At 39.2% G+C, this 26,604-nt stretch overlaps 2 protein-coding genes across 6 annotated transcripts in view; one reads left to right on the plus strand and one right to left on the minus strand.

Moving 5' to 3' along the window:
- Positions 1 to 485: 485 nt before the first annotated feature.
- LOC133448538 (uncharacterized) lies at positions 486 to 4,555 on the plus strand. 3 transcript variants are annotated; one of them, XM_061727148.1, is made up of 12 exons: positions 486 to 575; positions 692 to 718; positions 828 to 1,124; positions 1,247 to 1,528; positions 1,759 to 2,052; positions 2,330 to 2,386; positions 2,466 to 2,528; positions 2,863 to 2,913; positions 3,036 to 3,110; positions 3,603 to 3,710; positions 4,143 to 4,177; positions 4,306 to 4,555. In XM_061727148.1, exons 1-12 carry the CDS (start codon positions 524 to 526, stop codon positions 4,384 to 4,386), a joined length of 1,422 nt encoding a protein of 473 aa, XP_061583132.1. In that variant the 5' UTR covers positions 486 to 523; the 3' UTR covers positions 4,387 to 4,555. The 3 variants fall into 3 exon arrangements, with proteins under 3 accessions (XP_061583132.1, XP_061583133.1, XP_061583134.1); XM_061727149.1 differs by having other exon boundaries at positions 3,603 to 3,707; XM_061727150.1 differs by having other exon boundaries at positions 2,899 to 2,913.
- A 25-nt stretch (positions 4,556 to 4,580) lies between these two features.
- Positions 4,581 to 26,604, minus strand: part of cacna2d3 (calcium channel, voltage dependent, alpha2/delta subunit 3) — a 39,255-nt gene continuing 17,231 nt past the window's right edge. Inside the window, exons 12-39 of one of the 3 annotated variants that reach the window (XM_061727152.1) lie at positions 24,892 to 25,005; positions 23,807 to 23,885; positions 22,319 to 22,452; positions 21,893 to 21,910; positions 20,101 to 20,172; positions 19,320 to 19,400; positions 19,160 to 19,234; positions 18,187 to 18,270; positions 17,844 to 17,915; positions 17,675 to 17,736; positions 17,518 to 17,585; positions 17,254 to 17,299; positions 17,039 to 17,136; positions 16,792 to 16,885; positions 15,676 to 15,771; positions 15,433 to 15,554; positions 14,205 to 14,282; positions 14,058 to 14,119; positions 13,921 to 13,965; positions 13,775 to 13,837; positions 11,413 to 11,483; positions 11,211 to 11,286; positions 11,062 to 11,102; positions 10,921 to 10,976; positions 10,708 to 10,825; positions 10,467 to 10,580; positions 5,793 to 5,874; positions 4,581 to 5,387 (exon numbers count right to left, since the gene is read on the minus strand). In XM_061727152.1, the coding sequence (XP_061583136.1) occupies positions 5,295 to 5,387; positions 5,793 to 5,874; positions 10,467 to 10,580; positions 10,708 to 10,825; positions 10,921 to 10,976; positions 11,062 to 11,102; positions 11,211 to 11,286; positions 11,413 to 11,483; positions 13,775 to 13,837; positions 13,921 to 13,965; positions 14,058 to 14,119; positions 14,205 to 14,282; positions 15,433 to 15,554; positions 15,676 to 15,771; positions 16,792 to 16,885; positions 17,039 to 17,136; positions 17,254 to 17,299; positions 17,518 to 17,585; positions 17,675 to 17,736; positions 17,844 to 17,915; positions 18,187 to 18,270; positions 19,160 to 19,234; positions 19,320 to 19,400; positions 20,101 to 20,172; positions 21,893 to 21,910; positions 22,319 to 22,452; positions 23,807 to 23,885; positions 24,892 to 25,005 (2,214 nt within the window). In that variant the 3' untranslated portion in view covers positions 4,581 to 5,294. The remainder of the gene's footprint in view (positions 5,388 to 5,792; positions 5,875 to 10,466; positions 10,581 to 10,707; positions 10,826 to 10,920; positions 10,977 to 11,061; positions 11,103 to 11,210; positions 11,287 to 11,412; positions 11,484 to 13,774; positions 13,838 to 13,920; positions 13,966 to 14,057; positions 14,120 to 14,204; positions 14,283 to 15,432; positions 15,555 to 15,675; positions 15,772 to 16,791; positions 16,886 to 17,038; positions 17,137 to 17,253; positions 17,300 to 17,517; positions 17,586 to 17,674; positions 17,737 to 17,843; positions 17,916 to 18,186; positions 18,271 to 19,159; positions 19,235 to 19,319; positions 19,401 to 20,100; positions 20,173 to 21,892; positions 21,911 to 22,318; positions 22,453 to 23,806; positions 23,886 to 24,891; positions 25,006 to 26,604) is intronic. The other 2 variants (XM_061727153.1, XM_061727154.1) reach the window with 2 other exon arrangements.

A 26,604-nucleotide genomic window follows, 5' to 3' on the forward strand; every position in this document is an offset into this window, starting at 1 on the left:
GATTTAATAAAGGGACACACGCTTCTGTGTCCGCACCATGAGAAGTTGTTGGCTCGTCTATTTTCACGACTTCCACAGCTTGATGTTTTTCACTTCTGTGAAGTTATTTTAATAGGATGTTCAAATTTCCATACACACATTACACTCAGCTACTTAACCAGATGAAACTAACTAGTTAGTTAAACTTCCAGCATATGTTGTTAAAAATGTATCTATATACTGTAGATGTTTGAGATGTAATATAAATTTGTAAACCTATTGTTTTAGAAAATGTGTTAACAACAACAATACAACAGAAATGAGGAAAAAACCCCCAACAAAAACCACTTTGGAAACAGTCTACATTGTGGAAAAGTTGATCTAAACTTTATACATGCTGATGGCTGACGTTCACAGAAGGTAGATGTGCAAACCACATCGCTGCTACATCGCTTCACTTCTGGTCATGTGGTTTTCCTGAGAGCAGTTTCTGAGCAAAGGTGAAAGCCAAAGTAGTCAGTCTCGTGGGGTGTTCAGGACGTTCATGTATTTCAGCTTCATCATGACTGCATGTCTGCTTTGTGTAGTCCTTATGTGTAAGTTTAATTGCTTATTGGTTTTCATTATTATCAGCTATAAATAAATGAATGTAAATATTACAATATTGTTGCATCAATTTCCTATTTATGCGTCTAACTTCTTTCCCCAACAGGTTTCCTTCATGAGATCAAAGCACAAGGTCAGTCTTAATTTTATATTTCTTGTTTACAAGAAAACACAATTGTCATGAACAACATGGTTGGATTTGTTCAGTAATAAATGTGACATATTCACCTTTGAACTTTCAGCTTTTTCTCAACCTAAACTGATGGTGGATCGACCCGTGATCACAGAAACGGACTTGGTTACATTAAAGTGTCAGACTCCAGCATCTGTTTCAGTGACTGAGTGTTATTTCAAGACTCCATATAAAATTATCTACAGCGGCTCCTCCTGTACTCGGACACTGACAGGAACTGAACTGCTGTCGATTGAACAAAGACAATCCCCCGCTGACATTAGAGTGAGATGTTATTACAGTGGGAGGAATGGAGGTATTACTTCTAAATCTGCAGACAGTGATGCGTCCACCATCAAAATAAACAGTGAGTTACTATATTTACTATATTATCATCTCAACATTATCGTTCATTCTGTAGTAAAACAAACAAATGTGCTCTATATCTAAAAATGACTTATTTAAATAAACATGTATTTTAATCTGCAGACCTTCTTCAGCCTGAACTGACAGTGAATCCACTGGAGATCACAGAGACACACTCAGTTACAGTAAACTGTCAGACGCCGTCAGCTGTTCCCGTGGATAAGTGTTATTTCCACTTTGGGAAAGGAAAACAGGCCAGAAGCTTCTCTTGTGTGACGAGTCTGACGGGAGCTGAACTGCTGTCTTTCACAGATCAAACTTTACCTGCTACTGTTGATGTTACATGTTTTTACCTTGTGTCTCATCCATCTCCAGAGAGTACCATGTCTACCATCATCATACGATGTGAGTAAAAACACCTGCTGTGGACTAATATAACTGTACACTGTACTGTACACTGTACACTGTACTGTATAAGTACACTGCGTGATGTGTAAATAACATAATATATGCATCAAACTTGAGCATTTCAATAAACAACAGCCTTGGAGGATCTTTTATCTATAACATCTGACTTTATTTACATATAAATGCATAATTCAGTCATGTAATCCATCATGTGTTTACATTTTCAGTTCCTCAACCCGAGCTGGTAGTGAATCCACGGTGGATCACAGAGTCGAACAGTCTCACATTGACCTGTATGACTCCATCATCTGTGTCTGGGGCCGAGTGTCTTTTGTACTTTATGAAGACAAAAACTTTCAGAACCATCTCCTGCGTGCAGACGCTGGCGGGTGCAGATCTTCTGGGGATGGTGCAGGAGAGCTCACCTGCTGATGTTCAACTAACATGTTATTACACTGTAGAGCAGAGAGGAGCACGATATCAGTCTCCACACAGTGATACCTGTGAGGTGCACATAGAAAGTAAGTGATCAATTATAGTTTTGTCTTTGAGAAAAAAGTAGTTCAACGATCTCTGTTAACTTGTACTTGGAAAGAAAATTGAAATAGCTTTATTTGTAATTGAGCCGCCTCCCGACACATCGAAATTATCATTTGGTGTAATTGTTAATTTGATTTCAGATGCACAAAAATCAGCTTTTTTTTATTGATACATTTTAATACTCCTTGTGTAACTGTAACAACACAAACATTTGTTGCATTAAATTGACACATCCATATCCATCTTCTATCATCAAAGGACTTGAGGAAAAGGCGTCTACAACTACCCAGATCATGTCAACCAGTGTGACCAAAGGTAGGATAAACATTTGAATAATTATCTACTATTATTTCATGTCAATGACTGTAGTTATCACTTTGCTTTAATCTGACAGATTTCCCAAAAGGGAGCACTGGTGTGATAACGTTTTCCCTTACTTCAGAATATCCTGATACAGGTGAGATATTAATCCAGTCTAAAGAGAATATTATAGCATTTTAAAATCCATCTGAATAATAACCCTTACCAGTGATACTTGCGAGGTGCACATACAAAGTAAGTGATCAATTATAGTTTTGTCTATGAGAAAAAAGTAGTTCAACAATCTCTGTTAACTTGTATTTGGAAAGAAAATGGAAATAGCTTTATTTGTAATTGAGCCAGCCTCCCGACACATCGAAATGATCATTTGCTTTATTTCATCAGAGGTAGGATAGACATTTGAATAATTATCTACAACATTATTTCATGTCAATGACTGTATTTATCACTTTGCTTTGATTTCCCAAAAGGGAGGACTGGTGTGATAACGTCTTCCCTTACTTCAGAATATCCTGATACAGGTGAGACTTTTATTTGAAAATCCATCTGAATAATAACCCTTATGTTTGTTTCATGCTTTAGAGAGTGTTTTAAAACTTTATTTTTCTTGTACGTTTTGCTCTTTTCTTCTTCAATCCACCAGGCCTGCTTTCAAGTTCACCAATGGCAGCTGCTGGTTCACCATCTCCGTCTCCTCCAGCAGTGGAACCAGCATCAGGTGACACAATAACTCTTTTCCAGTCAGTCAAGTCATTTTGTGACAACTTGAAATACTTCGCTAATGATGAAAACAAACAAAACTGAGTGTTGGTGTGTAAACTGAGATTCATTAGGCTTAATATTGGGGGTGATGAAGATCACTTAAATCTTAGTTCACAGGCGGCATTTTAAAAGAGGCACTGACACTGTTGCCCCCAGTTACAGGTGAATGAAAGGGTTTTACATACGCTACCCCTCCTGAACAATGTTTTATGGTAATGACTGAATGTATCCCTTTTTCTAATAAATCAGAATTGACTATCACACCAGGGAGTGCTTGTAGATCGCTTTCAAATGTTGATGTTACTTGTGTATCTCTGGTCATTTGTGTAACGTTGTTTTTTTCTATCTTTTTTCATGTGTTGCTCAGCATGTCCTACATTCACTACATAATGCTTCCCACACTACTGATGTTGTATGTGTGCCGTTCTCTTTCTCTTTGTCTTTGCAGATTTTCTAGAAACATGTTACCTGAGGTTGGCGGCAGTGGTTGGTTTAGTAGTGGCTCTGGGCATCGTCTTACTGGGAGTGACGCTCATTTGTTCTACCAGAAGAGGTGGTAAGGACTGTAGTAACACCATGTTTAACAGGCTGTTCATGTTTCCAAAAGCATTTTCTTCTATGTTACTCAAATTATTTATATTTGAGAATAAATCATAATTTATGGATTCAGAAAATTGATGTTATCGTTGTCAATTCAATCTTCCAACATGAGGGAAAAAAACCCACTCTGATTCTTTTGATTTGCTTCCTATCAATAGCAGCTTGAACAGGTTGAGCTTTATTGTTTCCTGTCTTCTGTGTTTTGAACAGTAATCTGGTATATAAAATGCACACATGTAAATAAATACATAAATAGCTATACTGCTTCATTACTCCTGGTAACATCTCTTAAGCATATGGTGTATAGGTATTGTTTTATGCACACAAAGGGAATGATAAAAGCAATGATCGCTTTTCACCTGTTCAATTATCCCTGTTTTTCTTGCAGGATTTGCAAAGAGTGAACGATCTCACAATATTAATGTAAGTGAGAACAAATGTCTGTAATAACTGTATTTTCTCAATAATGAAGACGCAACAAATTTAGAGAGCCCTTGCGTTCTTGTTTTTACAAGCATGACATAAACCACCTGTTCTCCATCATCCCTTAGGATCCACCTGCAGCATTCTGGACTTCTACAATTTACCACAGTGAAGCCACTCTGAGAAGCAAAATTTTAAACTATGAGTGATTGATAAATGAATCATCATAGATCAATATCTTATGTATTATCTACTCTTGAATGCTGACATATCCTTGCATCTGCTGAAGTTCATACTGAACTATTTTCCTTGTTTGTTTGCTCTGATCTCTACAATATAACCCTTCACACACACACCCAAGGGAAAATATTAAAAGGCGCCATTGAAGGAAAATATTTCTTTGTGTTTATTTATCAGCATTTCTACACATGAGAGTACGAGGACATTTTGACAAATTATAGCTGCATACATCGATGTGACATTCTTCAAAAACACTGCTGAATCTTAATCATGCATCTTTAGCTTTTCTCAAACGTCTTCTTTAAACTGAAGAGAAACCGGCACATAAGAACATTCAACTTCTCCACCGTCAGTACTTTTCTGTGTGAACAACCCTTTACTGGCATGAAAAGAATCAAGTTACAAAATCAACTTAAAATATTTCAGGAAATAACACTGTTGTTTTTTTATTTACTGACACACATATCATTCTTTTCATAATTCACTGCATTTCACATTCGTTCATTTTTTCCCTCTCACAAAATAAATAAAATAAATAAAATGTAATGTCTTACTATGATCATTTGCAAAATTCACCTTTTTAGACTTGAGACTTTAGACATAATTCAGGACACATTCAGATCAATGTGACAAGCCATCAGTGGAATAATCTGCAGTGCACCGAGCACCAATCCCCCTCTTTATCATCCTAATATCTTATTTTCTGCATTAGTAGATGTGAGTCTCAGTACTACTGATAAAAACGTCTTCTTAGTACAGTAATGTCTACTGCAGAGGTGTAAGCAAGTTAATCTCTGATTGGACATGTTCTCTATGAGTTTCTAAGCATTTTCTTGTTGCATGGTTTCTGGTTGTTGTCCAGCGGTGCAGCTCACGGTCACCTGCTGATGGTTGCTGCAATCAGAAGCAGCAGCGCTGCTGCTGGAGGGCTGGAGAGCCGAGCTGCTGAACCACACTCCATGGCATTTTCCTGTAGGGGACACACTTTATTATAATTAAAGCTGCGTTACACATGTCTCACATTAAACATTTGAAGATCCTCTGTGCACAAAGACAAGGTAATTACACATTTACATTTGAAGATCTTCCTTTGTAGCTATAAAAAATAATGAAAATTGTTGGATGGATGTCACACAATCTCATTAGTTACATATGATTGACAACATTTCAATCAAACGCAAAAAAAAAATCATAAACATCAAGGTTGTTTGAAAACGTCTATATGTTCTGTATATGAATCCCTATTTATAAATCTTTAACAGCTGCTAACAGTAACTAACTGCAAGTGTTTGGGTGACTTGAATAACAAAAGTAGTTACTGACTTTACAGTGTTCACCTAAACACACACAGAACACGCAAAGCAGACTGTCATACCTCAGGGTGGAAAGGATGACACGATTCTGGCTTCTTTCTGTCCTTCTGAAACTTCAGTCTGTCACATTTAAGTGACTCGTTGTGTTCAGAGGTGTCAAGGATAAAATAAATGTACATGATATCTCATTAAAGGGTCTAACTAAGATAAGATAAGATAAGATATCCTTTATTTTCTCCCTCAGTGGGGAAACCTATTTTTTTTGGCAGCAGTACACTTAGCACACATACATGCAGGGGAGGGGTAAAAGACTAAAAAGTCAGAAATAAAAAATATATAAAAAAAATACAAAAAAATATATATAAAATATGTATAATCACAGAAAATGTGACTATAGTGCATCATAACTCATTTTGTGTCTCCTGAGCCAGTCCAGATCTCTTCTACTTTCTCATCTGATGAAAATACAATTTTCTTTGTCTTTACTTTTATTGTCTTTAACCTCAAAAGTATTCCAGACCGAATGTTTTTGCTTTTGCTGGTGTCTCTGTCCTCTCATCCTCCCAACCTGCAGAGGCAGATCGTCATCTTTCTTGTGTCTGGTTCTGTTAAAAGTATCTCCACTGCTGCTCAGGTTCACTGCTCAGGATGAGGAACTGAACCGAGGTGAAGATTTAAAGCTTATTCAAAGGTCTGCTTAGTTAAACAACTATTTATGGGTGATTCTTCAATTCGGGGCACTTTTGACTTTTGGAATTTTGAAAAAAAAAAGTTCTTTAATCTCTGTTTTTTCTATTTCAAAAGGTTTATCAATTGGTCAGGAACAAAGATCATAGCAAAGCTTTGATTGTACTTCATCATCATTTTGATATTATTATGCTTTTTTCAAAGTTGTCACAGTAAAATGTCATTACCATCACAAAAACAAAACACTGATTTTAATACAAAATGATTTGACGAGCAAAGTTTTCACAATCATTCCAGTAAGTACAAAACATGCTCTTTAAAAATCATGTTCTAAATATTTGTAAGTACATTTAAAATAGATTTTAACACCATGTTCTCTCTAACTTCTTAATATATTGCCTTGTCTCAACAATGAAATATTGCGTACTAATGAGAATATTTGAATTGCAATGCATATTTTTTCAGAAAATGCAAATTTAGACAATTAAACATTACCACAATGATTGAGGTAAAACCCAAGTTAACAAAAAAGCAAACTTTTCTGTCAAAAAGTGTATTGTGACGGTAATGACAATGTATTCCGGTAATGACAACATGTTTTGGTAATGACATAAAAATGAACACTGGTGTTTTTTTTGTTGTTTTTTTGACAACAAAGATAAAGAAAATACTACTTTTTAAAAACAACACCTTTTGAACACTTAACCTTCCACTAAAATTAATCATTTGGTAAACTACCACAGCATTGCTTATGTAATAATATCTTCTTTGGGCCGGCTGGTTCAATTCTGACATAAAAGAGGATCAAACAATAGAATTGGCATGCTCAACTCAAATTTCCCATATGATTGGTGTCAATCCAAAAATGATAAAATAGAAAATAAAGATTTCAGCACTCTCAAATTAGTGTGTAGCATTTTAATTCATGCACAGCAACAGTGGCGTGACCCATATTAAAGGGGACCTATTATGGCATTTAATGTCTTTTTTAAACAGGCCTTGAATGTCTTAAAAACAAGCTTTTGATTGTTTTTTCTAAATAAATTGGAAATTCAGCCTTTGGGCCATGTCTTTATCTTTACCGTTTCTAACCTCATTATCTATGCAGGATTCTGAGTGGGCGGGGCTATGATAATGAGGCTCTGTGCTGATTGGCTGCCTGAATGACATGATACACCGCTACGAAAAAATGGCAGAAGCTCCAGCCGGCGGAGTTAAGGTTTATTTATGGTTCCGCTTTACACCAACGCAGAGCCTACGGCAGGGGTGGGCAATCCTGGTCCTCGAGGGCCGGTGTCCCTGCAGGTTTTAGATGTTTCCCTGCTTCATTGCACCATGATACAAGTGACTGTGTCATTAACAGAATTGTGCAGCCCTGGAGAACAAGCTGATGACGATGATTAATTCGAATCAGGTATTTTAAAGCAGGGAAACATCTAAAACATGCAGGACACCGGCCCTCGAGGACCAGGATTGCCCACCCCTGGCCTATGGCATAAGGTACGCGGCGACGCGCACCGTAGGCTACGCCGATTTAACGCGGAACCATAATTCAGGCTTTATGCGATGCGAGTGAGCGTCAGCGACAAAATCAATTCCATTGCTTTATTTTCTATTGGACTGTCCTAACTGTCCGCAGCGACTCAGCACGACGCAGCACGACGCAGCGCACCATTTTGAGCTGAACATTTGTTGGACGCCCTGCTTCTATTTTCTTCCTGTCGCTCGCATTGAAAGCCGGTTGAAAGCGCTGTAGGAAACGGTCACGGATGAGGAACGGCTGATTCAGTTAGTTGAAATAAGAAGTTATCTCTATGATTCCTCCTCATTTCATTACAAAAACCTCAATAAAGTGGCAGCTGCTGGAGGGAGATGGACAGAGAGCGTCTGATGTCACGCAGTGCGTAGTGCGATGTCGGACGCTCTCATGCAGTTACACGGTTTTATAGTTGTGAGCTTGGTTTGCATTTTGGTTACGTAACGAAAACGCGCTGAATCTTATTGGCTCGTAGAAGCCAGATCAGACTGGATGGTTCATCCGGGCGGTTGTACAGACACTGCAGAATTATTACTGGCCCTACTGTTTCTTTGGTTGACTTTCCACTGTCGTCTCCTGCATCTTTGTTCCCGCTTTGAAAATTGTGAGATGGCTTTCAATTTTCCTGTCTCTTTTCTTTTTTTGTATCTCTCTTTTTCTCTTTCAAGATATTGCTGATGTTTCTCAGGATCTTCCTGGATTTTGTCTCTGTATTTTTTTGACCGTTGAGCTGGTTTAGCTGGGGCCATGTTGACATCTTCAAACAAAAATAATGTAAATTATGGTTTGTCACTGTTCAATTATGTATCATAGTAAAGTAGTGCATGGTAAATTAAGCTAATATATTCTAGTTATAAGGTAATAAACAGATAAATTGTCATTACCATCACTGATAGTCATTACCATCACAGTCACTTTTGTGATGGTAATGACACGTGATGGTAATGACAATTGTCACTCTTTGCAGAAAATGTTGGCAATTTTTTTTGACTAGCTAAGCTAACTGGTTAGCTAGGCACACTGTACACTGAATATATGTAAATAAAGTGAAATTTCCTATTAATGAATTAAAATACTCAACTAGTGACTTGTTTGGTAATGACGCCTAATAAACCTACTCTCAGATCAGGGTGTATAAAACATCAAATTACTTACATATGTGAGCATCAAAAAATCAGGCTTCTGCCTCATGTCTGGGAATGTTCCTCTGGAGCATTTAATTTGCATAAAACAATGTAAGTAACTGTTTGTAAAAACTTAATGCTCTCTAAAATGTTGAGTGTGATGGTAATGACAGATGTATGAGGGACAGCGATATTTAACTATAAATAAATTGCAAATTGAACAAATATAAATTATATGAATTTGAAAAATGCCTTTTTAAATTGTTACAAGGAAATGCAAAGTAAAGTTTTAATGAATTTAGCACTTTTTATTGCTTTATTATAGAGGGGGTGTCAAAAAGTCTGGGTTGGGGACAAACCCAAAACAGTGAAATTCTTGCACATTTCAATTTTCAACACACTGAAAAAGTATTAAAATGTCATCATTGAGACACAGTTATTTTTTTCATAGCTACTACAACCTAACTTTAACAAATGCAATAATTGTTTTTTCTAAAAAGCATTTTTTTCTTGAAAATCTACCCTGGGGACAGAAAAACTCCCGTAATTGAAGAATCACCCTTATACATTCCCATTTACTAGCTGGGTTACAATTAGAATTGAAATGAAATGTACTTATTTAATAATTGAGTCGATACACTTTTTTTTTTTTATAATTGAAAATGCTGGTTTCTTTGTTTGTGATTTCTAGGATAAACGTAGTCGTTTTTCTCCTTTTGTTTGTGTGGTTTTCTTCACTTTTATTTTTTCAGTCATAAAATGTCAGTCTATTGTGTGCTGCATCTGATCTTAATATACAGCATGTCGTATCAGAACTTCGGAGCGGACGTGACATTTCTGTGGCTTTCAGGTCTCTGACTTTCTATTTTAGTAGAAGTAGTTTAGTAGTTTAGTTTTTCTATGCTTGTGTTTTTTCTGAGAATAACCTCAGAGTTTTTGCATTGCATACACAAAATACTTTTTAAAGACTTTAAATTAACCCTTAAAGATTGATCGATGTCACGCCTCTAGATATTTGTATTAAAAAAAACACGGAGAGCTGGCTCTTTACCTCCCTCTCCCTCCAGTGTTCCCTGAGAAAAATATGCTGCATCACAAACTCAGCTAGCGCATGATGAAATTTGTAGTTTCTTGATTTTCCAAAAACTGGGAAGCAAAAGCTTGAGTAAAGACTGAACTAAATCTCAATCCACTGAATAAGATTTGGGTAGGTGAAAGTGGACTTCATTTGACTGGATTTGAATTTAACTCGTCTACTTTGGAGAACACCCTGAAATGAAATTCACCTGTGAATCGATGCCATTTAGATCGAACTGAACAGAATTACATCAATGTTTTTCAAAACCAACAAAAAAAAGGGGGCACTTGTGTTCAGTCTTGAAAGGATATACATGATCTCGATGGGATCCATGGTTACTGGAGGAATACTGCTGCAGTCACACTTATTGTCCACGACAACCATGAAGAGGTTGCTGCTGGGAATCTGCTGTATGACAAAGGATCTGCAGTCCACACAGAAAAATGTATCCATTACGATTAAAAATTCTGGCAAACTCAAGCTAGACGCTGTGACTTGAAGATATTATATTCTGATGACATAGTGATTGACTTGGCGGCCTGAAGTCGTACCTGACGCAGTCATCACAGTCAATGTTGCCTGTTGTTTCTTTAATGGTGCGCTCCGACACGAAAGCAGGGTATTCTGTATCGCATGGCACCATCATTGTTTTACCCCGAGATCTCTGGGCTAAATGTGAGACACAACTAGTGTGAGGAAACCACAGAAGCTTGAAAAAGGGGATTTCATTTCATTTCTCTCACACAAACATCAAACACAGTTACCTTTGACTGAGACATCGACATTCCACCAGCTGTACAAGTTGAATTCCAGCAGAAAACTAACAGAATTCAAAAACATTGAATGTAAACATTTGCGGTGAGTTATGAGAATCAAATCCATTCATGCAGGTTTTAAATTCTTACATGACGAGTTCGGTCAGGAGCCACTTAACCATCGAAAAAGGCTGAATGAGAGACAGAGAGAGAAATAACATTTAATGTAAACTTTTTCTGGCATTTCTTGGGATTTCTTTCAAAACTAAATAGGCTGATATCGTGTCTCTCACGCTCACATCTGACAAAGTGCGTGCGCTGTCGCTGCTCCCGGAGTACTCTTTGCAAAGAGCCTGGTAGTCATACAGGGTGATCCTGGGACACAATCAGGGCAAGTAGAGGTTGTAAGAAGCTTCATTCTGACACATTAAAGCAAAACGCTTCTTTAAGGTCATCATCTGTGGGACGTATCGGTTCGGGACCGAGAGAGCTGACTCTGACCTTTTGAATGAGCCCATTTGGAGAAGTTTGTTCATCACAGCACCCTCCACCTCTCCAAAGAACAGCCCTGTCTGAGAGAGAAGCGATGTCAGCTGGCACGCTTCTGCAGAACTCAACAGCGTGAACAAAATCAGGTAAACATTCTCATTTGATGTCAATTTGAGGTGAAAGTACGCTTTAATTCTTGCTGGAACGACCACAGCCACAGAGTGTTGGTACTGGCTGGGAGCAGTATCCCATCATGCCATAGAGAGTGTATCTGTTGACCTCTGTTTGACATAATCATTCAAAATCTGCAGTTCTGTTCTTGTTATTGATATTCTTATTACTTGCACATTGTACTGTTTTCATGCTGCTAACAGCATTGCTGTAGATGGAGATGACTTTGTACCAGATGTTAAACATGTTTGTGCAGACAGGTACTGGACACATGTCCAAGGTGTACAATTGTTTAAGAGTGGGAGTTGGTGGTAGATGGATCGTCAAAGAATGTAGCGTTACCCCTCAGTCACTTTCTGCAGAGCTGAGTATCTGAATAAATTAACTACTACTAGTAAAGTAAAGTGGCTTCAGCACTTTAACTGGAAACAAAAGACACGAGCTGTCCCTGCTTAAACCATAAACATATCCTTTCAATGTAATGGATCACTAGTCAGTTCATTAAAAAGAAGATCAGTTCAAAAGAATCGTTCAGTGCCTGCGGGTATCGGACTCTGTTAGCTGAAACACGGCCAAACGGTTTGGTTCATGATTCTTGGCTTCCAGCAGTGCTGTCGCTTTGACAAACACACCAGACTGATCTTGTTTATCTGGATTTTATAGAAGTTTCTGAGCTATAATTCAACATTGCTCTTGGACTTGTCAAGCTGATTCCCTGTGTACCGGGACCGCGTATCAGTGAACGAATCACTGAAGCTGCAGTACACACTCACAGAGAGGGGATCCAGGCCAGCCTCAGCCTGCCAGTTCTTCATATTAAACTCCAGGAAGTGATAAGAGCAAGGAATGTAATACTTTGAAAGTCGTTAAATTGTTTGCAGCAGCGGTCTCTACTCATTCGCTGCCTCATTCTCACCTGATCTCCGCCAAACTGGGACAAACAGATCATTTCGGTAAAAGATTCACTTCAGTCCATCCAGTGTTGCGATAGACGCAACAATACATGACACAAACTCTGACACTTCAGGTGTCATGTGGAACAATGTCAAAGCATTTAAAGAAGAGATAAGGTCCTGTTTTAGATGTCATATTATCTGCATATGTTTTTGGCTTTTATTAGTGACGATAAGGCCTTTGTGGTTTGAATTATGTTTACCTCAATTAGTAAGTGTGGACCTCAGTAATGAAATAAGATTGCATGGCACGGCACTTATTTTCTTTTAACTGTGTTTAAATAATAATTATAATAAAAAAAACTGAAGGCAAACCGGACAAAAGTAATTTGTAATATTGGAGTACTTTAGTCAGAACCAGAAACAACTTCTCAAGATGAAAAAGAGTAAGCTCGTATTTTTCACAATAAAAAAAGTATTTCATGTATTGCTGCAAACGAACACCAGCGTTCAGCTCAGATTTAGCTCATGATGTGCTGCTAATGACACTAAAACTCTCGTGCCAAACTGAAGCTATGAGAAGTCCCATGCTACAAATCAACTAAATTGGTGTCTGAGGTTTATTACATGGTTCGCTGGGGCAGTACGATATCGTAGAGGTTCACACTCTCACATCACTACAAGAAGGCTCTGTTTTGAACTTTTGAATTGTGGAGATTTTTGAAAACTCGCCGTCTGGTTGATTGCTACTTCTAAATTTTAAGGGTGACTGTGAACATGCATGGTGTCTGTGTGTGGCCCTGTGTCTATCCCACTAATAAAATAAAATGCTGTAAAAGGTGTCTAGATGAAAATGCTGATTTTCATTGCCGGCATCTCTAATTTGCCATACTATTAAGTTTTAATTCAAGATTCTGCAGAGTAAATTGCATGAACAGAGAAACAGCAGATGCAGGCTGTTATCTCAGTTCTGTAATGTGAAATGGGGGGAAGAGAAACGGCGTTAACGAACACACTATACGACCTGGAAATGTGTGCAATCAAAAATTGGATGCTTTAACTGCAGTTGTTGTAGATTGTGTAGTTGCTGGTGTACATTTAGATGTTATCTTGCAGCACATCTTTACTCTTTATTTGCAGTCATTGAAAAGAAGTCTTAAATGGTGACAAGTGAGTAATGATGCAAATAATGTCGGACTTTTAATACAATCAGTTCTGAACATTGTTGTTTTTTTAAATGGAGAAAACACTGTTGTGTAAGAGTTTAAGCGGTTAGGATGAAGGTCTGCACGCAGACGTTCACACAGTACCTGAGACTGCTCTTCTGTGACAAGAATGAAGCCATTGTTGTCAATGAGGTAACAGTTAATGTCCTGTAGAGACGGTGAATGAAAAGAGCATGTTAGAAAACAACCTTTAAAAACACAGGAGATCTCTGTTATGTGATTGCTTTTACCTCGTTATCACAGCTTATGCTACATTTTCCATCCAGGGCTGTACACTGAGCACAAAACAACAATAGTTTAACTTCACCCGTAGTCAGGAGGCTGACTGGTTTTGATGAACATGACAGAATAGTGTGTGTGTGGTTACTTGTCTGCATGCAGTCCAGAACTTCCTCTGAAAGAACTCGAGCTTCATCTGGATCCCTAACGCTGAGTGCAAGAAACAGACAACGTTTAATACAACAGACGGAGCACGACACTGGCAGGAAATGAAGAATGATCTAAAGGTTATTACCAGCAACAATTGGAGACTTTCTGTCATCGAGGAGCTGAATTGCAGTGCTGGCCAAAACCACACTCTTGTTTTCTAGAGCTGAGAGGAAAAGTGGATCAGTTTTTTCAGCGTACTTCAGGGATATTCAATTGGCGGCCCGCGGGCCACATGCGGCCCGCCAGGAGCTTTTATGTGGCCCCTGGTCATATTTAAAAAAAGGGGGTGTTTGTTGAAAAAAAAACTTTTTTTTTTTTTTTTTTTTTTATAATATTTTTATAACTGGCTACTATGGACTCAAATGCTTGTGCTCAATGCTTAATATAAAATTCAAATAAGGAAATCTTGGTGGCAAGTGGTGCTTTGTCATTATGGCGTGTTTTATTAAAAGTAGGTCAATATTTCATTTAGTTTGCACAATGCATTGTTTCAAAATGCACTTGCATTCAAAATAATATTTCTTTATCTGAATATTATATTTAACATTCACAATTACTAAATCTGGAGACAATTAATACATAATTCATATGTAAACTAGATATATTCAAATGTATAATACAAATGTATTATATTTACATAAGTCTTCGTCTTTGAGTGCAAAATACATTTTGAAAACCCCCACATTTTCAAATTGTGCGGCTCTCTCCATACAGTCCTTTTGCAGATGTGGCCCCCGGCCGAATCTAGTTGAATACCCCTGGCGTACTTGTTTCCCCTGCTCACTGGAGGGCGCTATTCACTCAGCAGAAGAAACTGCTGTACCGCCACATTCATTTACACTAAGGGTGACCAGTTAGAGCTTTCTCTCTACCAGACGACTCTCATTTAGTTTAAAAAGGGTTCTGTGATTGAATAGTTCAAAATATGATGGCATGGTGTGAGTGGATGCAGTGACTGTTAACAGAGGGAGGGTGGAAACAGGGGAGGAGGGAAGAGGAGTTCTCCATCCTCATGACAGAACAGGACACATGCTTGTGAAGCAGGTTAGATTTGCTGCACAGCCTGCCAGTAAACAACATTATGCTTAATTACTACAGCAGCCAGATCAATTTCTTAGATGTACAATGAATTCTGGTGTGTTGTAAAACTAAAACGATATGATGGATTTGTGCGAGACAAGACAAACAACATTTAGCAGGGTTAGTCAGATAAACTCATAAAAGGTGTTTTGTACGGACTCAGAGAGCTGATATTTCACACTCCAGAGTGCACGCATTAAATGCTTTAATGCTTCCAGTTTTGTTCGGCGTACCTGTGCTGAAGGGGATGGAGTAGACAAATGTGCCGGGGACCTGCTCTGCTGCTCGCTTGTACCACAGAGGGAAGTGATCAGCGTTAAACACTCCCTCCTTGTCCTCCGCTGTCAGGAAATCTCTGTGGAGGCATGGAGAATGAAACCGAGGCGAGGAGCGAATGATTAGATTCATCAAACCCATTCTCAGCCGTGCCTCATCCTGTAAGTAATGATTAGAGAAATGTTGAGCTGCGGACTCACTGATTGGAGAGCTGCTCGGTGGGCACAAACACGCGGATCCTCGACAGACCAGTACGCGTGCCCAGGAACGCAATCTCCACTCCTTTGTCTGAGTTCCTGTTGGTGCGGTGCAGAGCAATGACTGAGCGTCACATGAGCATCTACACAACCTGCACATCTGTTTGACAGTGTGTAAATGTGTTTGATGATTTAAGCAGACAACATTTATGTCATTTGGAAATGGATTCCTGCTGTTTGATCAATAACTGTCTGATCTGCTTCTGATGGAACTGAAGAACATTTTAAAGACAGTTTTCAGGTTAGCAGTGTCTTTAAAAAAACATACAGTAAGCAGAAGGGCTAGGAAGTACACAAGTATGACTAAAAATGTATTACTTTAGATTCATTTTGTCATGAAAAACTGCTGATAGATTGATTGATAGATTTGATCAAACATGTTAAAATATTTAAAGAGTGTTGCACCCATCTAAACCTTCACAAATATTTGAAGTGCCAGTTTAAAACTGCTCTATGAGTCATTGTACTTTAAATAATGGACTAAATAATTACACACAGTCCAAATCAAGATGATTGAATCCAATTATCAATAAAGCCTTCATGGTTTGAAGGAAAACATAAACTGGTTGTTGATAACTGCTCTTCAAACTGTGTGTTTCTTGCATTTGATCATGTAAAGGAGATAAAATCAAAGACTTAAAGGCACATTACAACATTACACAGGATATTACACGTAACACAGGACACGCACGCGCGCACACACACACACACACACACAATCATAAATTATAAAGTCATATATGACACGTATCAGCACACCAACCTTAAGTTTAACATTAAGTTATAATAACAATGCTTTAAAGTTACGTTAATAATGATAATAAAAACAAAGGATAAGAACAATTTCAGTCAAGCTGTAGCATTTCAAATGATCCATACAGAGGATTTAAGCACATCTGGAGAGTCGTATTTACATACCAGCATCCTTAAATGTGGATGATTTAAAAATGTTTTTTGATGGCTTAATATAGCTTAAATCATGAGTTCAAACTCTTTATTCATTGTTAATAATACCTAAAGCTACAGTGTAGGAGGAGTCTGCTAATTGTGTATCCTTACTCAGACTTGTTTTGAGCCAGTCCCATCCAGTAGGCCTTCAGTGGAGCGGTGACCACAGCATCGAACAAAACCTCCTGGATCAGCTCTCTGTCGCCTGCAGGAGGTAACATCAGTTTAAGACAAGAATCTGATCAATTAATACAAAACATTCATCTAGTAACTGCAAATGTTACATTTTCATTCTTAACATTTACAGAGTTATCACCACAGATTGTACAACCTCCTTTTGGTCTAGCATGTCTCTTACATTTGAGCTGCGGTCTTCGCCCCGTCATGAAGAGCTTAATAACCTCAATCTGGCTCAGGTGACGGTGCTCATGCTTTTCCTCCGTGTTGCAGTAGGTCCTGCATGTGGTTCAAAATGAGCCAAACTGTTAGAACGCGGGTCTCAGGATGCCTGGTGAACAAAGAGACGTAACCTAAATAACGCATGAGTGACCGCTGCTACATCCCCTGACTCACCATTCATCTGCGAGGGCGACATCTGGCTGCTCCAGATCGCGGAGTCCTGAAAAGGAAAAGTCAGTGAAGCTTCGGGAATGTCAGTCTGCATCGAATGATGTGATGAGCATGCTCATGAGCGCAAACATACGTTTTGGAAAGGCCAAGAAACATGTCATGTAAAAGTCTTATTCTAGTTTTATCAGTGCAAACAGAGTGTTCAGTATAGGATCGTCTTTTTTATTAGAACAAAACATAATGTGTAACAGAGTTGAAGTGAATTACCTGCTTCAAGTGATACATTTCCTCTGAAGAAGTACTTCCCATGACCTCTTGAGAGAGCCACTCCAACACTAGAGCCAAACATATAGTAAGTCTTAACTGAAATGGAGATACAAATTTAAAGAAAGTCATTCAGGAATGGATAAAACTTTTCTTTCACCTGAATGGAGTTCCTTTGATGTCTGTGTAGTAATAGTCATTGTGCATCTTAAGAACACGCCTCTAAGGCAAAAAACAAAAGAAAAGAAAAGGTACTCCTTTAGTCCTGAGACAACGAAGTGGACTACCATTGATAAGCGGACATTAAACATCCTTATCTGCAGCCTCACCCCTCTGTCTACAGTCTTCTTCACCTCCATGGAGAACGTCCCTGTTTTCCTGTTCACCATAGCGTTGCGCAGCTAAGAGATAAGCACACAAGGATTCACATGGAGCAGAGAGGTCGAGGCGGGGTCAACGATGCAGCAGCCTGTCTGTGCAGGACTTGTGACAATGTGATTTCACTCTGATGCTGAAAACTGTGCAACAATATCCTGATCTCTCACCGGCTCATTTGATTTAATATAAACCCTTGATATGATTGGACAAAGTTATGAAAAAGTAATGTTGCAAATCCAAACACATTTACTCTGTCATATTGTGCTTAAAATGAAGTTGTTTTTGTTCACTTACAATGTCATCTTTGTCTTCCCACTCCACCTCAGAGAGATCCACGCTGCTGTAGTTGGGCTTCCTCCTTTTCTGACTCTCTTGGTACTGCACAGAGCAACACAGTGTATAGACTTTAATCATCCCTTTATTACAGTGCTGCTTTAATGTAACTGGATGTTAGACCAAACGTCATACGTGTCACCTAATTTAGCCTAAAACAAATATTCAAATCTGCATGTGGCCCATAACTTTTAAATATATGGGCCTAATATTGAGGAAATGAATTTGCAGCTGGTTCACTGTAATCTGTCTTTTGTCATAAAATGAAGACTCACTAGAGCTCTCATTTATCAAGCACTGTTTGGCGCTTTTGCAGAGTAATAATTTAACAAATCATCTGTGAAATTAATGCTGTCAGGTAAATTAAAAATAATCAATATGATGGATTAAAAATCCACGCTCAAACAAGCCTACATCAGATTTAAAGTGTACATGCCAAACTCTTCTACTGTATGCTGTCCGAGTCTGTCTGCGTGAGACGACAAACGTCAATGACTACAACCACAGCCACATAGAGACATTCACGAAGAACCAACACAGACCAACACACACAGTTGCACAGAGAGGAGTAGCACTAACACTGGCACACACAGATCCTTTAGCACAGCCAAAGCTCCTGAGGAACCAGCGGTCCCAGAGCGAGGGGCTGTGGTCTCTGCCAGCGAGTGTTAAGTTACCTCTGGGAAACCTCAGGCCAGCCAGCCCTATGAGTGGCCTTTATCCCTGCATGCATACATCAAAGGAAAAGGTGGGGATTACAGACGATACGAGCCAGTGTAGCCTCCCAGCCAGATAACACATTTGTCTCTGCGTACCCTTATAATTTGGGTTATGTACACAATAGCATGGACAAAAAATGAAAAGGAAAGTCAGGGTAAAAGTCAGGGAATGCTGTGAGACTGTCAAGGAGTAAAGAGCAGAGAAACTGATTTACCAAAGGCCGGAGGTCCGGATGTGTCAGGATGTAGCCATTGTTTGTGATGGCGAACGCGTAACCGTGGATCCCGAGCTAGACACAAAAGACAACGTGATGCATAAGGCAGAGTGAAAGAAAGCATGAAAACATTAATCTAGTCCGAGACAGCCGATTGTACCATATGCTTCGGGATGAGCTTCATCAGCTCCTGCAGAGGGATGTCTGTTCCTACAACCCCCAACAGAATACCCTGGTTCTTCTGCATGAACAAATTCAGAATAAAAACACTCATTTAGCCAGAACAAGCATTTATACTTAGTTCCTTAGAGAACAAGAACAAGGAGAAATGGACACGTAACTAAAAGTGAGTAGTTATTAAAAAGAAAAATGAGCTTTGAGCACCGGAGCAGCAGAATCTCCAAAAGTGATTTAAAAGTGAAACATAACTTGAAACCTTTCAAACAGCCTGCAGATCTCTCTGTCTCAGGAAAAAAGAAAAACTTATGATAACCCAGGTCTTATTTCACTCTTTATGAGAGGCCTTTCGGCTGAAAAACTATGTTATTAAGGGGTACAACAGAAACTTAAATCATCTAACATGCACGGACTGGCTGATGTAACACAGAGCTGTGGCGCTTAGAAACAGAAATAGAAACCTTACATATACTAATTACATTAACTGTCCTATTTATTTGAAGCAAAAATGTAAAATATTACAGAAAGTGAAAAAAAAGTACTTTAAAAAAAGACACACACATATATATATATATATATATATATATATATATATATATATATATATATATATATATATATATATATATATATATATACATACATATACACAGTATATTTGAATGTATTGGATGTACATGTATGTGTTGGTACGTAGTGTCACTTGAATATTAAACTAAGTGATTTAAGTGAGTTAAATTAGGTAGATGAGGTAAATTACTAACCGTTTCATTCTTTGTGCTAAAGACGGGCATGGCTACTGTCGTCGTCAGAGACAGACCGGATTTGGCGTTGAGCTGAAAAAGTGAAAACTTTCTCATTGAAACACAGACAAAGAAACAGTTCCTTGTGTCTGTAGTAACATTTTGAAGTATCACTTAAAAGAGAGAAAACCATGCACAGAAAACTGTTTCTATACTTTATACACTGTTTATCAGGCTGAATTAAGTTCAACTTATCTTTTTTATTTGATCAAAGCTGGCAAGTTTTTCTTTCTGTGCTTGCAGAGATTACATTTGCAATCCCAGAATTGTTTCTTCCCAGGTTTTTCTCAGGAACAATACAGTTATGAACTATTGTCTGGCAGTTACTGAATTGCAATGGTACAATTTCAGTAGCATAGTTTTAATCGTACATTTAAAATAAGTAAATAACATATATCTTAGACATCCAAGTAGACAGCCAAGTAAAATGAAATAAAAACTTTCACATGAGAAAAAGGAGAAAGTTAAAGTAAATCTGTTGGCAAAAATGCAAATATATATCCCTTACTATGTTTTCATTGGACTAGAGTGATCTAGATCACTTTATTTCGATAGCCAACAAACAATTCATATCCAAAAATGCAGCAATTCTAATAATTGTTGCCCCCGTCTTCCACTGCCATGTGAGTTCACTGGGGACAAATCAAAAACTAGCTTTGTACCTTTTGTGGCCAGATTCATTTTAAAATGATCACAAAGGCAACATGAACCAGGGGCTGCAGTTTACATTTCATACTTCAAGACATACCGACCTCCCGTATATTTAACATTAAGTTCTGAGGGAACTAAAACGTTCAGGACTTTACTACAACAAACATAAAGGTCTCCTCAGAATTACTTTAATTATACATTCAAATTTGAATCAACACAAAAACAGTGTTTGCAGCATTTTATGACCCAACGCAGAGTCTAAATAAGGTCCTGCAGCAAAACATTGTTCCTGATGTCACAGCTGAACCATGTCGTGTTCTCAGGAGGGTGAAGGCTGACCTCAATAAGCACATGAGCACAGTTAAAGTAGGTCTGCCGCTGCTTCACCTTGCGAGTCGATACTGCGCTCATGTGTGAGGCTGATATGTACTTGTGTATGCGCATGCATATGCAACAAACAAGCTGTGAACTGCTGCGCGTACAAGCAATCCTGACAAAAATGAAGAATGGACGGTTTTTAAATTCATTCTTACGTACGATGGAGGAGAAATCTGGGCCGCTTCAGTCGAACATGCACACAGGTAAACCCACGGACGCCTAATAACCTCCACCTCCATCCCTCTCCCCCTGTTCTCTGCCTCCTTGGTCTCCTCTCTAATGTCAGTTTTATTATGGGCTTTAGGAGATAAAGTGCAATGATCCACAGAATGATGAATGGTGTGTCTGGGTCTGAGATACAAGAGCACGCTCTCCAGAGGATAATCTCCCAAACCGCTTGTGTGTTTGTGTGTCCGTGTGTTTTAGACTGTACATTGTTGCTAAACTGGAACGAAGCGCGATAAATGCTTCTGCCCTGCTGCTTCCCATTCAGAGGAAAGAGTCTGCCCTCACTTGAGACTTCCTGGGGAACATTGAAGTGTTATGATGACATTTAACTGTTAACCTCTCTAGTCACTTTCACTTGTGAGTAAAATTAACTGAATCTGAGTGGGAACTTGTTTTCTCCCCATGATCCCTTCTCTGTTCATGCTTTATTATCACCAAAGCAGCTGGCCAGTTCTTAACTAACACTACAAGTGCATTATGACATCATGACATTTACCTTGTGAGCCTGAGAAAGCTGATGAGGAAGAAGAGACACATAACGATTGAACTGTTAGTGAATTAAAGTACCTACGCTGTGCTTTGACTTTGTGTACACAGATGTACATTTAGAGGGAAACCGTGCAAGTTAATGAAGCTCATAATGAGGAATCATTCCAGCAGCATGAAGAATAATAATGAGAGAGCAGACCCACATATGGGCGCGCTCGCTGTACAGAACAAGCCCCTCCCATCACCATGTAATGCAAGATAACAATACAAACAACAACCGGTAGGATATCTGGGAGTGGACTCTGTCAATTAAGTAAATATTTACTGAAAGAAACTGCTAGTAATTTATCAAACACACAGTCACACTACTGTGTACTAACATTAACATGCAACAATAATATGACACTGATAATGAAACACTTAAAATACTTACAGCACTGTCCACATAAGCTTCAGTCCACACTGTGTCGTGCTCATGATCAATAACCTTTGGGCGACTCATGACATGAAGATACCGCATCACGTTCTCTTGGACATCAGCTAAAGTGGAAATTTGACTAAAATATCCTGAAATTAAAGACACAAATAAAATATAATTATAATCCATGGCTCAGAGAACAGGTACGCCTCCTCCATAAGAGGAGGCCAGAAGGGTTTCAGACCATTTCACACATCCCATCAAAAATATTTGTTTCCTGTCACAGCAGGGATGTTAGGATCCTTTACTCGAGTCAGGTTGTGCTTAAAAATATGAAAGATCCCCTGTTAGAAGAGACAGTTCTGTCACTTAAAAGCTTAAATTGCAACGCCATTAACAAGCTGAGCTGCTGCTTGCATCTTGGACAGGCTGATTCAGCTCTTACTGAAAAATCAGAGTATTTAAACCATCAATTAAATTTCTCTTGTCATTACTCATCTCACTGCTCAATATTAACCAAACATATTTATTTTCTTAATGTTCAAAGACATTTGTTTTTAATTTTTTTTAGATATTTCCATTTATATCTTTTTGAATCAATCTATGAACTACACACCATGTGTACTTTTTTTTTTTTTAAACTTCCTCCCATTTTAAAACACTGCCTTAAAAGTAGTTTTTCTTTTACTATACAGGCACTTCTGCAAAACGTAAAAAAGAAAATTAGGTGACTTTTTTTTAATAATTTGAGCAATGAAACTTTATATTACCCCTTTGGCAAAGATATTTTGCTTAAAAATGAGATAATTCTGAATACACTATTCAGATATTTGGCTGTTTTTGCAGTGAATAAAGTAAAAACGGTCATTGCTCCAGATTGTTTCAAGTTCATTTGATTGACTCAGCTGCACTGGAACTACTTGAGACCTGTTTGGGGAAAGTGTCTTGGATTACTTTGCACTCCAACGACTGAATAAACTGCACTGAGCTGCACCAGCCTCCAGATTATCCACTTAGATCTGCACAGGAACATGTGGCTGGGTGCCAGCTCCTGCTGATGGTGACAACGTTTCACATAGGACGTGCAAGGTTATTTCACAGCGGGGTCCGTGAGGGGAGCGCGGTTTGGGGCTTGTCATTATGCGACCCCCCTGCGATCTGTTTTCCTGGCCGTGCCTTTCCCTTTCGGAGGGCACTCATCCAGAGCGCTGCCACGTGGAAGCGATCAGCCGCCGAGCAGCCGAGAGGTAGACACTGACAAGAAGAAGGATTAGAGCGGATTGAACTCTGACCTCCTCCCCCCCCTCAAGTGACACTTCATTGCCTCTTGGTGGAAGGAGTCTGAGCCGGCACATGCATGCGCGCACAAAAGCGCAGAACCGCGCAGATACCCACGCATCCTCAATCTGTCATGTCATGTCATGCACGAAAGCGCCGCGTCTGACCCGTTTTATCTCTCAGAGTCAAATGTTTTGAAGATTGTTCGTTTAAAAAGTCTCAAACCTTTGTTGGCACAAGCCATCCATTTGAGGTTATCAGCAAACGCAGACTCTCGTCCAATCAGGTAGGGGAATATGCGCACCTGAGAAAAAGAAAAGTACAAAACAACATTTTCAAAGATGGAAGGATAAAAAAAAAAAAAAAAAAAGTCATGCAAAGTGGTGCACCTCTTTAGCGCCTCATCATTCTGTTCTGATCCTGTCAGCTATGAAGCAGGAGGCGGTTACGGTCTTTCCAACTTTCTTTCTGTGGTCAAATTCCCCCCCCCCCATTTTTTTGTACAGTTTAATTTAATCAATCTTCCTTTGTCTGGGACTGGGGATGAGGGCATCTGCGACTGTCCTTTCAGAGAATGCCATGTGACACTTTTGCCAGACCCGCACGGCTCATTGGCTCCAGATGCTTTGCTAAGCATGAAGCATATAGAAAACAGTGAAAGGCTGCCATACAGGGGGCCGGAGGGTGTGTGGGCAGGCTGGGGGTGGGGGTGGGGGCTGGGGCGCAAAACGCCACCTTGTGCTCTGCCAAACACTGCCAACACACATATGCTTAATAGGACTGAACAAAAGCCCCCAGGCTCTTACTTTTATTGCTCTGTGAACAGCACAGCAGTTGATTTCATTTCAATTGCGCTAAGACCTTACAAACATAACCTGACAAAGGATTTTAAGGACGGCATTAAATCCGGGAAGAAATGGAAAGAGAGCATAGCAGTGGGGCAGGTTGTGTTAAGTTTTCTAGCTTGAGCTCTTATGTGCACTGCCCTTGAAACCAATTCATTTCCCATGTTTTGTTTCTTAGGGGGAAAAAAAAGAGTTTCAATGCATCAACATATTGAAAAAAAGAAAAAGTCAATGTGAAATAGATTGTACTGTACTGGTAGTAATGAAGTAAGAAACCAATTTCTCACAACATCAGACAGGAGCTTGAACTGGCATGAAGTATTAAAATGTACATCTATCCCTGAAAGAAAACTGCAGCGCAAGCAGAAAGTCAAGAAGAAAGATGTGTCATAATGAAAATTGGCCATATTATGAAGCACATGAGAGCGGAACGGAGAGAGAGAGAGAGAGGTCAAGAGGACTCACTTTTCTTTCTGGCCAGTTGTACTTCTCAAAGACATCATCATACATTGCCGTTGCTCCGTCGGTCACAAGCATGATGGCCTGGCTGCACACGCTGCCACGTCCAGTCTGATTAAACTACACACACACACACACACACACACACACACACACACACACACACACACACACACACACACACACACACACACACACACACACACACACACACAAACGGTGAACAAAAAAGTCTACTCGTGACGTTTGCAAGTTTTTAGTCAGTAAAGTGTGTAATCCTGAACAAATTTGGGATGCTTTATTCTAATGCAAGAAGATGGAGTGCAGCAATTAAGTGTTTATTGACTTGTAACAGTGTGAATGTGGAGACAAAGTGTTTGGTGACATGATCACAGGATGAATCCTGCTGAGCTCATCTGCTCTTAAATTACGCTACCAGGAGACGTTTGGGAGTTGCAAGACGACACAAGGTGTGCTGTATCGCCTGTGCTGTATCTTCTGTAGGAAGTGCTGTATCTTCTGTAGGAAGTGCTGTATCGCCACATTTATTTACAATATGGCATCAAAACTTTGGTTCAAGTCTGACAATGGCTTCAGGGCTGAAAAGTACTTTTTTGAATAAGGTTTTTACGGTGGACATCTGTTTGTGTACAGTCTGGTAATATAACGTAAGATTAGGCCTGTTCGCTGGTATCACATCAGCCCCTTTCACACAGCCAGTTCGAGGCGGGAACGTTGCGCCTTTAAGCCGCCTCGCTGTTCTGTGTGAAAGTCACGGAGGCGGAATGGGGGGGCCAAGTGGCCCCACCAATAAGCCGGCAGCGGAGGTAGTCACAGAGCCGTCACAGAGCCGAAACGGGGTCTGTGTGAATGACACAGCCGGCATGCCGGCATGCCACTAGACGCTGACGCTGTCGTCACGCCTCTGATTGCGGAACGCCGGCATGCTGTGTGAATTTACAGACGGGAGCGGCGTTATGCCGGCGTTGTATGGTTCTGTGTGAACCAACAAAGGCGGCGTATTGGCAGGACTTCTTTACACCAATATTGCGGAATCTCTGTGTGAAAGGGGCTATCAACTCCTCACCATCATAATTTGAGCTTTTTTGCATGTCATTATCAAAGGAACGTTATTTTTAGATGATAAGGAGTGTAAATGTTCATTAGGGACCAAAATATTGTAAATCAAAGCAGTTGTGAGTGAGGATGAAATTAGATTTCACAGCAAAATGCCAATTACTGTGAGCACAGGGGGCAATCAACCGACATCAACATAACATAAACATATTTTAAGCCTCTGACAGGACACAAACATTTCTTTCAAAAGTAAAAAAAAAAAAATAAAACCAAAATCTGGTTGAGGACACAGAACTTAATCTGGGTAATAAAGATCAGCTGGAAACAGACAACATGCTGGACGTTATTCAGGTTATGTACTGTAACTCTGAGGTTAAATGTGTCATTTTCAGTTCACTTGAAGAAAGAATTAAAAGGAAAATAATTTCATTGTTTCCTTCATAATCCTCTTTAAAACATGAAGATGATTAGTTCATGTTTTTCTTAACAGCAGCACTCCCCATCTTTTATAAAACACCCAAACACTGTTAACACTGACCGACCTTACACACCACTGGGAGTTCAAGCGACTCACTAATGATCGTATTTACCCCATAATTTCACAGGATAAAATGTCTCCAGAGGAAACGAAAGGTCCATGAA

The sequence above is a fragment of the Cololabis saira genome, chromosome 8 (genome assembly GCF_033807715.1).
Source record: "Cololabis saira isolate AMF1-May2022 chromosome 8, fColSai1.1, whole genome shotgun sequence".
Lineage (NCBI taxonomy): Eukaryota > Metazoa > Chordata > Actinopteri > Beloniformes > Belonidae > Cololabis > Cololabis saira.

Excerpts from the sequence above, each read along its gene's own strand:
- LOC133448538 (XM_061727148.1), top strand. The coding sequence starts at position 524 with ATGTATTTCAGCTTCATCATGACTGCATGTCTGCTTTGTGTAGTCCTT. Across the intron at positions 3,711-4,142 it reads TTGTTCTACCAGAAGAGGTG|GATTTGCAAAGAGTGAACGA; the intron begins GTAAGGACTGTA and ends TTTTTCTTGCAG. Across the intron at positions 4,178-4,305 it reads AACGATCTCACAATATTAAT|GATCCACCTGCAGCATTCTG; the intron begins GTAAGTGAGAAC and ends ATCATCCCTTAG.